Source organism: Argentina silus, assembly GCF_951799395.1.
Source record: "Argentina silus genome assembly, chromosome: 1".
NCBI lineage: Eukaryota > Metazoa > Chordata > Actinopteri > Argentiniformes > Argentinidae > Argentina > Argentina silus.
The window spans coordinates 30,308,304-30,321,234 of NC_139655.1; the positions used below are offsets into that span (position 1 = coordinate 30,308,304).

The 12,931-nt window shown below is 44.6% G+C and overlaps 1 protein-coding gene across 1 annotated transcript in view; it reads right to left on the reverse strand.

Annotated features, from left to right (window-relative positions):
* Nucleotides 1–3,163: 3,163 nt before the first annotated feature.
* drd3 (dopamine receptor D3) overlaps nt 3,164–12,931 on the reverse strand; it is a gene marked incomplete at its 5' end in the record, with an annotated part of 13,601 nt that continues 3,833 nt past the window's right edge. The window contains 5 exons of the mRNA XM_083683122.1: nt 3,164–3,439; nt 7,908–8,283; nt 9,050–9,115; nt 10,928–11,121; nt 12,406–12,542. Of these exons, the coding sequence (XP_083539248.1) occupies nt 3,243–3,439; nt 7,908–8,283; nt 9,050–9,115; nt 10,928–11,121; nt 12,406–12,542 (970 nt within the window). The 3' untranslated portion in view covers nt 3,164–3,242. The remainder of the gene's footprint in view (nt 3,440–7,907; nt 8,284–9,049; nt 9,116–10,927; nt 11,122–12,405; nt 12,543–12,931) is intronic.

The following is a 12,931-nucleotide window of genomic DNA, read 5'->3' on the forward strand; positions in this document are numbered from 1 at the left end:
CTAGATTTTTTGAAGAAAAAAAAAAAGACCATTGCCTAACAACCTACAATTCATTGTATAAGGAAATCCTGATACAGCGGGGGGTGCATAGGGAGCGATGGTAGGGGGTAGGCCATGCATTTCATGGGTTTAATGTAGGAAAAGGTGTTCATTCAGGCATTCCCTGTGTAAGTGCATGTGGAGATTTCCATACAGCTATCGGACTCGCGCTCGAGAGGCTGCTGAAGTAGATAACAGTGGCGAGCGGCTCACGCGCCTACACTCGCACACAGAACAACAGCATGGTGATTACTGTCGCAGTGGTTTCCACGCTTCAAAAGAAGCAACGCCTGCCGCAGTACACTGCATGCAGGAGTTGGTGAAGTTCCACTTCGTTTTTCATCTAAGTGCTGACACTCTTGGGACTACCGTCTTGTGCTTCTGCCGTTGAGATATAAAGGCGAAAGCTGGGCTCTGCATGGTGCTCTGCTGGAAAGGTTATTGTTCACATTCATTCAAACAAGGTTAGAAAAGTAGCACAATGTAAATGTGATGGTAGATCCTCTGTAATTGGGTGACTTTTTTAAGGGGCTTTAAGTCTCTGGCGACCACATCCTGCCTTCATTAGGACCTAATGCTATTATCCTGTCACCAGTGAGACCTACCCCTCCAACCCCCTCTGCCCCCACACACCCACACACACACACACACACAATCACACACACACACACACACACACACACACACACACACACCAAGGACCACAGTGGGTTCACATGCTCTGGCTGCAGCTCTCAGTCTGCATAGATCGGTCGTTGTCTCACTCTCAAGTTATTTATGAGTGTCTAGGTCTGAGTCATACAGTATACAGTGTGTCCAACTGAGGTGTCGCAGTCAGTGTGTCGGTGCTGCTGCTTTCAGACACCAGTGGGAGGGAAGAGTGAAATATGGTTGTAGGAGGAGAGGGAAAAAAGCCATTCCACTCTCTAAGCTATGTTTGTTCCCTCCCTCACCCCTTACTGGCTGCCAGAGGTGCTATGCCTGTCCTTTAGCTCTTCTTCTCATCACAGACAACGCAAACATACACACACACACATACACTGACAGAACCCTCATCTCAAACAGCTTCATAATTAGTGTAACACAGACCAGGGTTTGTATTGAGAGGCAGAGGAGGAGGAGGAGGAGGAGGAGGAGGAGGGCTGGATGGATGGGTGAGCAAGGGTGTCCAATTTGATTCATCAACTGTCACTGGCCCTGTCTGCATAGCTTAAGCCTCCAGGCTCCAACGCGCGTGGGACACTTCACACACAAAAGTTGGAGCTGGAGTGCACCCAGGAGTCTGTACAACTCTGAGTGATTACAGAGTGATCACTCACGCTGTCATCTTCTCAGACTTGTATACTCTGCACAGTCTCTCGCATCTCTTTCTCTCTGGCTGCTCATTAGGGCAAATAACACACTCTTGCACATACACTCTTTCACACACACACACACACACACACACACACACACACACACACACACACACACACACACACACACACACACACAGACAGAGTCATCATCAGTCTCAGTGGTTGACAGTGGATGCAGACTGGGCGTATGTTGACAGTGTTAGGGGAAGCAGGTGCTGATCTCTGGGGGTTGAGTCAGAGCGGCTGTTTCTTACACAGGGCTGAGAAAGAACATCGACACGGCTGGCTTCACTCTCCATCTCCGGCTCTCCATCCATCTTCTGTCTCTCTCTCTCCTTCTTCTCGCGCAACATCCATCTTCTCGCTCTCTATCAATCTTCCAGTTTTTTTTTCTTCTATTCCTCTCCCAATCTACCTGCCTCTCTTTTTTCTTCTTCCATGCTCAGCTCTTTTCAGTCTTCCTTTTTGTCCTTTCTCTTTGTGCTTATATTTGGCTGTCTGTCTATCTTTTCTCTTTCTATGTATCTCTAGATACATCCTCGTTCACTCTTTCCATCTCTCTCTCTCTCTCTCTCTCTCTCTCTCTCTCTCTCTCTCTCTCCTAGACTCAGCTGGGATCCAGCTGTGCTACTTGCCCCAAAGCCCAATCTGCCTCCACACGACAAATATCCATTGCTGTGTGTGTGTGTGTGTGTGTGTGTGTGTGTGTGTGTGTGTGCGTGCGTGCGTGCATACAAATGACAACCAGCCCACGAGTGCTCCATTTAGCTTTATTAATCACGACAGAGTAGCATTTCCCAACCATGACAGACCCACCCACCTCACAATTCTCACCCGCGTCCAACTGGGATCACAAAGCCACACCCCCCAAGAGCACCAGGATCAAAGGAACAGAGAGCTTCAGATCTTTCTACCCAGCAGGCACCTCTAAACCACACATTCAAAAGGCTCGTCAAGAAAAATCAAACAGCAGCACAAATAAGCATTTTAAAATGCCTCCTCCACGATTCATACTAAAGTCTTCACATCAATTCAAAAGACTCCACAGCGTTTCAAATGTCTCCACATTAAGATAAAGAGGACGTCATAGTGATTTGAACAGACCACTCCACAGCAATTCGAACATCAACAGGCTGAAATGATGACACACGCATGCAGTGGCAGGAGACTGAAGACAGGGGATGCTGTGATGTGTACTGCTGCAGCTCATGCTGCTGAAGCTCTGATATAATACCCTCAGTGACCTTTATGTTGAAACAGATGGTGGAGTCTCCTGATGGAGAGGTTGCCTGTAGGCACAGATCTAGGATCAGCTTCCCCTCCACAAACACATGAGTTCAGCATCTTGAGGAAGCTGCTCCCTCCGTGTTGGGTGAGCAGAGGAACATAGGGGCTAAAGCAGCACAGTTTAGATGTGCAACTGAGCAGTACAGAGAAATGCCACAAGATGAGCTAGATCCAGTCTCATATGTTCTAGATCCAGTCCCATATGTTCTAGATCCAGTCTCATATATTCTAGATCCAGTCTCCTATATTCTAGATCCAGTCTCCTATTCATTGACTTGTGAATCCCACCGTTAGTGGGTGGCATAAACAGTTTTATAACAACGTTCCAGAGATCCTGTCCTTCTTCATCATCATCATCATCACCAGTATGAGGTCGTGTTAATGGGTTGCATTTCCTCCCCATGCCCCTCCTGCATGTCTCCCCTGGATATGACACGGTTAGGCACGTTATTGTCCCAGCCAATGAGAAACCAGATTTCTTGAGCACCTATGCTCAGGTGTGCTGGGCCTGAGACACAAGGATGAGGCGTGGCCAGGCATTGCTGGAACGGGGGCCTATCAGCAGCTGAGGATCTTGATGAAGGCTCGGCGGAACTCGATGTTGAAAGTGGTGTAGATGACGGGGTTGAGAGCACTGTTGACGTAGCCCAACCAGGTGAAGGCGCTGTAGAGCTCTGGAGGGATGTAGCACGTCCTGCAGTGGGTGTTCAGAATGTGAGTCACGAAGAAGGGAAGCCAGCAGATTAGGAACACCCCTGGAGCACCAACAGAGTGAGAGATAGTGGGAGGGAGAGAGAGAGAGAGGAAAAGAGAAGGATTGTGAGAGAGAGAGAGAGAGAGAGAGAGAGAGAGAGGGAGGGAGAGGAAGGGTGAGAATGCATGGATGAAATGAGGGGGCAGTGTGAGAGCAAGAGAGGTAAAGTGGAAGAGCAATGGAGTGAAAAAGAAAAAGAGCATTATTGACTCATAAGTAAACACCAAACACATTGGCTCTTTGTTAACCTCTCCAGTGTGTCCAATGTATACATTAGCCTTAAGGTCAGCTCATACATTACGCTAAGTTATGAAGGACAGGCCTGGTATGAAGGTCTAATGGGTTTGTTATGTTTCTGATGAATAACAATATCCTGCAGCAACTTCACAGAGTGTGCTTTGCACACACAGCAACTTCACAGAGTGTGCTTTAGTCATGTGACAAGGCCAGGGCAGTAATCCTGCCAAGAGATTTTGAAGTTGGTTATACCATGTAGCCATGGGGAGAACTGCAGCTGGTGCCAAAAGTTGTTTTGTTTCCCCAATGAAACCCATGTTAAACTTCGTACTCCATCTGGCAAAATAAGACTTGGACTGGGATTTCAGTTTCTATTATATCCTAATATTATATGTAGTCTTCTCCCAGTGACTGACATTTTTTTCATAGCCTACAAGCCACGTAAGAAGCATATTGATTTTTATTTTATTTTTTCACAGAATTGATGGATACACACGATGTCGAAAGCATGCGTGCCGGTGAAAAAGTAAATGTTATGCAGGTCAGGAAAACACTGAAACGCGCCTCTACTTTATCAATGGTGTTCTGTCTTCATTCTACGTAGCTGAGTATAGCTAGACAGACAGCTAACCACCTCCCATCATCAAGAGTCTGGAGACAGAATGTCGGTCTGACTTCAGATTTACTGACTTAGAAAGGGTAAAACTGAGAAAGAGAAACAAGAATCAATGATATGGTTTCACATCCACATATTTCCTTGTCATACATGGTCCCAGAATGGAGAAATGATCTAACAAAGAAATAGCTACATAGCCTATATCTACAATAACTAAAGCTATGTTGTATTAACATTGAAATAAAGTATCCCCTGTTAGCTAACATTACTAAGAATGCCCAATATATTTCTTTTATAATGCTAGTGTGGTCTCAATAAAAGGTAAGTTTACATAATCATCATGAAAACCAATAGTTACAAGCTAAACTGGCATCTTCCATTATGACAACAATTTGTACAAATATAATCATGCAATGTAACAACGTTCCCAAAAATAACCATCTATAAATTCAGGAAAGTAGTCAATGTATTTGTCACATACCGACAATGCAACCAAAGGCATAACACGTTTGAAGATTGAACTACATTAGAACAGGTAGTTGCAGACAACCAAGAATGAGGCTCTTCTTAGAAAACAACTTAAACTTCTGGAAGATAGAGGTCACGTGACAGCTCAGGTCACAGGGTCACATGAATTAAGAGTGTAACAGATTATACAAATAACCACTAGGGGGAGACAAAAACATCTAAAGATAAGTGCTAATACTTCGTAAACAGAACAAATCAGATGTCACCAATTAGTGCCCATCAACGGCATTTCCTGGCTTCACTGCGACAATCCTGTCTTTCCTAGGAAATCCATTGGCCGGTTATATCTAGCTGTATTTAATTATATATATACTGTATAACAATAGACTAGGCTGACCAATCCGCTCTCGGCCATGGCATCTAGGCAGTGTGTTGGGCTGTGGATGTCTGCTGTGTGTGTATGACGTCAGGGCCATGCAGAGAGTTTGTGATGGGCAGGGGCTGAATTCAGAGAAGGGGCGCTTTAATTGAAAGTGTATAGTAAATATGTTGTCCCCCATGAATGATGTAGCGCCACTTTTGACTATGACACTCTGGTTGTCTCTGTTTTACAGTGCTGTGTCCCTGTTGCACACAGGGAGGCTTTTCTCTTGGTGTGATCACCTTCTGTGACCAAAGAGAACAATTATTTGGGTGTCATTAGGCTACCATCGTACTATCTCTATTGATATGACGCCTTTACTTCAAACAGAAATTTCACCAATAGGCTAATTCATATACTGCTTACACTGCACTACTTATACTATACTGCACTACTATACTATACTGCACTACTATACTGCTCATATACTGCACTACCTGTATATACTGTTCACACTGCACTTTTCTGCTTTTTTGCACTTCTGGTTAGACGCTAACTGCATTTCGTTGTCTCTGTACTTGTACTCTGCACAATGACAATAAAGTTGAATCTAATCTAATCTAATCTAATCTAAGACAAAATATTTGAACAGCCAAATGATTTGGTTCCAAATGCTACTGGCTATAAACCTAGGTTACACGATGATTGAATGACTCCATTTCTGCCATGCTGCTAGAGAACAGGTAATGAAATAGACATGCAAAGACTGATGTGACAGCCCCATTTGTCACTAGACGTACTACTTTTTACCTTGTGATGTTGTAGAAGTCTCGTTCCAAATTGGGAGGCTCAGGGGATGCAGTGACGTAGCCTAGGTAGCAGAAAGCTAAACGACGACTCGGATTCAAAGACAGATCGCCTGCATTAGTGTCTGCTCACTTTGCTTTAGATAGAGGAACAGTAAACTGGAAAGAAACCTGATCTGAAGCATTTCCCGATTTCAATCAGCATGACCCGTGCATCATTTACCTACCTGTGCTGTGGTGGTGACATTTCTGACCTTTATTCAATTGTATTTTTGAAAGGACGATAAACAAGGTGAGTTTTAGAAAATAATGTTTATGACAGCAAAGCTGGTGTCATGTGAATGCGAATGTTTTTTCCGATGGCCATCTTTTGAGATGCTGACTGAAATTGGGAAATGCCTGAAAAGGTCATTCTTTTGAGTTAACTGTACCCCTATCTAAAAACAATTGAGCAGATGCTAATGCAAGGCGATTTTACTTGTAGACATTTCTTTAAATCCAAAATGTGAGCCGTCGTTTAGCCATCGGCTACCTTTGAAGCTAAGTCACCGCATCTCCTGTGCCTCCCAATCTGTGACTAGACTTCTACAACCTCCAAATGTACAAAGTAATTTGTCAATATGTCTAGTCACAAATAGGGCTAACTCATGTGACAGCTCACTCACTCATCCAGGCTGGCTGGCTACAAGATGTTTTTATTTTCTCACTCTGCTAGCATTTAACAACAGCACAGCCAAGGTCGGAAATGGCACTCTATTTAACTGGACTTTAGATTGTGGAGGAAAGGAGATTGCTATTTGCTACTGTTGACTTAAATGAGTGACACATACTGTACAGTGCCTTCAGTAAGTATTCATCCCCTGGACATTTTCCACTTTTTGTTGTGTTATAACCTGATTTTAAAATTGTTAAAACATTTTTTTGTCACTGATCTACACCAAATACCCATGTTGAAGTGAAAATTATTTTGGGGGAATATTTTACAAATTACTCAAAAATAAAAAGAGTATGCAGACTTGTCTTCAACGAGTCACTCAATAAGTTGAATTGAGTCCATCAAGGATAATAGTTAATAGATAATAATAATAATAATAATAATAGATAATAGTGTGTGATTTCAGAATCTTTGTTTTATACGGTCTCTAATTTAGGAATAAATCAAAATCTGAATAAATCTATTTTAATGTCCAGTTGTAACACAACAAAATGTGGAAAAAGTCTTTCTGAAGGCACTATAATGCATGCCTCAGAGAAGGAAAACAGGCCGACATCGCCAACAGTCCAGACTGCAATCAAAGACGGTAACTGCATGAGTCACGAAAAACATGATTTTCTCTGGAGATTGGTTGAGGTGAAAATCAGCGCAATCATTTTTTTTCGGGGGGGGGGGGGGGTTAAAAGCTGCCTTTTTTTCCTGGATACTCTGCCCTCCTTTTAGTGATGCTAAAAAAAAAATTAATGATAAAAAAAAATATATACACCATCCAGGAAGGCACTTTGTGACTGGCAGGGCCACCCTTGAGCCCTACCTGTAAACGTGTCTGTGTGACATGGTTTTCAGTCCAATTAAGCAGACACCTCTGATTAGCGTCATTGTCACTCAGCAAGTTCTGGACACGCTTAGCCTCACAGTGCAGGCTGGACTGGACCAACCCCATGGCTGATAATTACAGTGTGCTTGGTGCTTGGGCTGCATGGTCAGGTGCTACTGCATGTGTCTGGATTCATACAGTGCCCCCAAACGGTCTCTTGACCCATTTATATCAACACTCTGATACTAAGGAACACAGATACTGTGATGCAACCAACAGAGAATGAATTACCCATACAACAAAATGATGCAATAACAAGAAAACTGCTTTGACAGATAGTTAAACTATAAAAAAAAAAGTGTAACAGCAATTGGAGTTATAATAACATCTACAATCCCAGTGCTCCTGTTAAGTATTCCAAGATGATCAGTAGAGAGAGAGGTACTCACCAAGCACAATGGCCAGCATCTGTGTTGCCTTCTTCTCCCGAGTATGCAGGCTCCTAAGTCGTGGTTGGGTAGACCGGGGATGGGGGACGGGACGGAGGGCCGTGTGGGTGCGTCCATTGGACAGATCTTTCACCTCACAGCTCCTCCGGACAGGGGTGTGCGCCTCCTGTTTGGCCTGCTCTTCCTCCTCCTCTTCCTCGACACAGCCTGGCTCGTTCTCTGTGCCGCCACAGGACGCCTGGCTGATACTGCAGTAGCTCTGCATGTCCACCGGGGGCAGTAGCGTGTTCACCACGGGGCCCGTCCTCGGCCGCTTACGCCGTAGATACACTGGCAGTAGGCGGGGCTTGGGGGGGCCCGGCAGCTCTGCACTCTCCTGTAAGACACAGAAAGTGACACACAGGAAGTCAGTCAGATATTTCAAGGTGCAGACAGTGGAAAATCTCCAGTATCCTCATACAACAGCTCATACTGCAGGTCTTCTGGAACTCTCTTTCCCATAATGTTTCTGTTCCCGATCTCCTCAGTTTCCTGTCCGTGACTACGCCCCTTCCAGGGTGGCATCTATCTCCTCCCTGTGCCACTGTTCCTACTCTCACACAGCCTCAACTGTGCCTTTGCAGCCCTTATCTCGGCGGGAAATTAAAGCTTGTTATTTCCTCCATCTTTGAAGTAATGTGTGGATAATGCAGGCACTGGTGTGACAAATAATGCGCGACACCCAGAGCCAGCGCTTGGAGTTTAGCGCCAGCGAGGCGAGGCGATGGGGCCCTGTTTCAGAATTCTGATTTTCAGCTCCCTCGCAGCCCCAGGGCTAAACTGAACAGCGTAACACACACACACACACACACACACACACACACACACACTAAATGCTAAAAACGTAACGGACAGACACTGCCAAGAATATGTGAATATGCCACCAGATTCATCAAGAGAGTCAGTCAGTCATTTAGATTCTATTTAAGCCAGTCTATAACAGCCAGCAAATCCTCATCCCAGAAAGTCACGCTGTCTAGCCATCTCCCTCATGTTCCCTCTCGTCCATAAAACAGAGGAGTCCATAAAACTGAGTTACATGGCACACGCGCATGCACACACATGTACATACATATGCACAGACACGCACACGTTCCACATACCACTTTGATCCTGATGGGGGACAGGTCTCTCTTCTCCTTGGGGATATCCTCCTGTAAACAGGTCTCCTGGAGGGTAAGAGGTGAGAAGGGTCTGTCAATCATCTGCTGTTGTTGTTGCTGTTGTTGTTGTTGTTGTTGTTGATGTTGATGTTGATGTTGATGTTGTTGTAGTAGTAAACCAAGCAGCCCTGTTACATTGAGCCCTCCCCAAAGTGGGAAAAATTCCTTGAATTCTCAATGCGAGCCTCATGCTGGGCTACTGTCATTCCTGAGCTACACTCTGCATGACTCTATTAAAATTAGATGGAGAGAAAAAACAGCTCCCTTTTATATATGAAAATCAGGGCAACATTGAAAGCTTTTTCCTCCATATCAAATTGTGCTCCAGTTAGCTGGAACTAAACCTTCTGACATCCAAAACGTCTCCTGGGACGTGATTTTACATGGAAACTTTCTCGTAATGGGTATGATGCAAACCTGAGCCCAAATACTGGAAATGATCCTGGCATGCTACCTGCCACTCTAGTGAACCTGTTGTATCCATGTCACAGATACATCCTAACAGCATTCTATTTTCAGTTCTGGTTCAATGTCATTTCAAAGTAAACATCAATCCAAAATTCCTCACCACCTAGATTGCCAAGTGTTTTACGTGGTATTGTGGTACACAAAATGAAGCATCATAATTTATGAATTTTTGGTGAATAACGTCACCCTTGGCACTCTAGAATGTTGACAATTTGGGCGACTTCATTGACCCTCTCCACTAAATGACTTGAACTGCTGCCCTCTAATGTATGAGTATGACTGTACAGCCACCCCTGGTGTGATGGACATGGCCCTGAATCCTATGTTGGATTGATAGCTTTAATCACAGCACCTTACAGCTTTTCCATGGTCACATAATAGCATATGACCTGAACTGAAGATGTGAATTCCCTCAACAAGCCTTCACATACATAATAGATCCCATCACACACAGTGACATCAACGAGCTAGCGAGCAGCAGGGCATGTCCTGGCTGTGTTGTTTACCGTTTCTGTGTGTGACCATACATACAGTTATCTTTGAATAATCCCCTCTCAAGTCGCCAATGACCTACCGAGAATGCATCATCTCTGTTACCATGGCAATTCAGCACGTCATTTCAACATGGTGGGCATGTCCTGATGGCCATGTCGTTGTCCATCAACATCACCATGACATATGCCTGTGATGACACTGGTTATTATGGGTAGAACACACACGCTTCTGTGAGGCTGCATTGTTGGCCTATGTGTTTTATGTGTTTTATGTGTTTGTGTGTGTGTCTATGAGAGAGAGAGAGAGAGAGAGAGAGAGAGAGAGAGAGACAGAGACAGAGACAGAGACAGAGACAGAGACAGAGAAAGGGCCCCAATATGCATCTGCAAAAATGTGTGAATTTGGGGCAAATCTTTACCACATATTTCTACTAGATAAATGAAAAATAATCCAATGGGAGTTTGGAAAACTGTGACTAACGTTTCCATGATATGCAATGCATTTTCAGACTGTTTCTAAAAAGTGTTTGAATAATTAAAGTTTTCTAAAAAAAAACATTGTTAAAATCAATCTACAATAAAAAAAAATATTGCTGTAGTGTATAAAATCATTGTGTTGTGAGGTATTTCTTGCTCTGCTCACCACAATTTGCTGAATCAAATTGGGGCCCATCACGCACGTGTGTGTGTGTGTGTGTGTGTGTGTGTGTGTGTATAGTTCTCACCACAGAAAGCTGGGTCGACCCTAGTGTGCGTGTCTGTGTATGAGTGCGTGTGTGTGTGTGTGTGATAGTGTATGTGGGCACAGGAGCTGCCATATCAGTCAGCAGAGCAGGAACATCATGGTAGTTCTCACCACAGAAAGCTGGGTCGACCCTAGCTGGACTTTCCCACTGGCCTGGCGGAAGGCGATCCTCTTCCTCCTCTTCCTGAGGAATACGTAGATGCGCACGTAGACCAGCAGGGTCACGATGAAGGGCAGGTAGAAGGACACCACCGAGGAGTAGATCACAAAGTCAGGGTTGGAGATGGAGCACACGGCTGGGTCATCTAGGGGAGAACAAAACATTGTTTTGCTCAGCACCTGGTCTCCAAAGGACACCCAGCCATGTGCCTTTCTATTACAAAAAATGTTTTCTCTACAGAAGTCTGAACTACTATACATGAGCAAAACACATGTTCTCACAGCCGTGAGACATGTAGCCTATAATCAGGTCTTTGTTATCATCTCAGATTCATGATTTAAAGAATCCTAATCGAGGATAATGGCCATTTTCAGATAACGGAACTGAGTGAACTCACATAGACCTCAGTTATGCTATGCATATAGCATATTAGCGCTTATGGTTGTCCTGACTGGCATGATTTAACACTCTGTGTCCCCTGGATCAATAGTATAAGCCCCAGGCACCACAGAGAGTTCTTCTACCTCTCTACCCTCACTTAGCTGACCTGCACCATGTACCTGGACTTCTGTAGCTCACCTTTTGGGTGGGTGGGTGGGTGGGTGTCACCTGAATGGATGTATCTTAGAAAGGTTCTCTTTAGAAATGAGCCCCAACATGACCTAGACATTTCTCATACATCAGAAAGACCCCAACATTGCCTAGACACTTCTCATATCAGAAAGATTAGTGTTGGTGTAACATACGGAAAGATTCCCCCTAGCCCCACTATTGTCAAAGTGGGGTACGTGGATCGATCTAGGGGATACGCGAAATAAATCTGTGATTTACCTTCCCAAACAGTCCTGTTGAATAGCCGACTACAGTCTCAGTACCAAAAATAAATGCATGCACCATATCCAACAGAATAATATTATCACAATGTCTAATATGTAAGGGATAATGTACATAGAATATCAATTAGGCTACAAAATAACCGGCAGGGGGTACATGACTGTTATCATGACCCTAGGGATAGGGGGTTAGGGATAGGGGGTTAGGGATAGGGATAGGGGGTTAGGGATAGGGGGTTAGGGATAGGGATAGGGGGTTAGGGATAGGGGGTTAGGGATAGGGGGCTAGGGATAGGGGGTTAGGGATAGGGGGCTAGGGGGCTAGGGATAGGGGGTTAGGGATAGGGATAGGGGGTTAGGGATAGGGGGTTAGGGATAGGGGGCTAGGGATAGGGGGTTAGGGATAGGGGGTTAGGGATAGGGGTTAGGGATAGGGATAGGGGGTTAGGGATAGGGGGTTAGGGATAGGGGGCTAGGGATAGGGGGTTAGGGATAGGGATAGGGGGTTAGGGATAGGGGGTTAGGGATAGGGGGTTAGGGATAGGGAGCTGATATGGAGTGGGGGTATGAGTCTGGTTTGTACTCACGTGTCTCACCTGTGGTGTTGAATCCGAACAGCAGGGGGCAGGACACAGCAAAGGCCAGGATCCACACTGTGGCGATCATGACAGATACCCTCTTCTTGGAGCTCTGTGTGGTGTTGTACAGGACGGGCATCACCACCGCTGTGTACCTGAGGATGGATCATAGATTATAGTGACACTGTATTATCAGGCAGAGAGAGAGGGAGAAAGAGAGAGAGAGAGAAAGAGAGAGAGAGAAAGAGAGGCTAAAAAGAACTTGAAATAAGAGGATTGAATGAGGAAGAAAGTCAAGAGTTTTATAAAAGAGAGAGGAAGAGGTTTTAGAACTTAAAATGTATAAAAAAAAACTAAAATATAAAAAGACAGAGACAGTGAACACAATCTCAAGATCAACAAAAGGAGAGCAAGCGAAGCACTTCCGTTTCAGAACAACTGTTTCACAATTTGTCTATTCAGCAGTAAAGCTTTGATTTAAGAATTAATCTCCCCCTGCATATGCCAAGAACACACAATGAGCACATGCAAACAGAGAGAACGA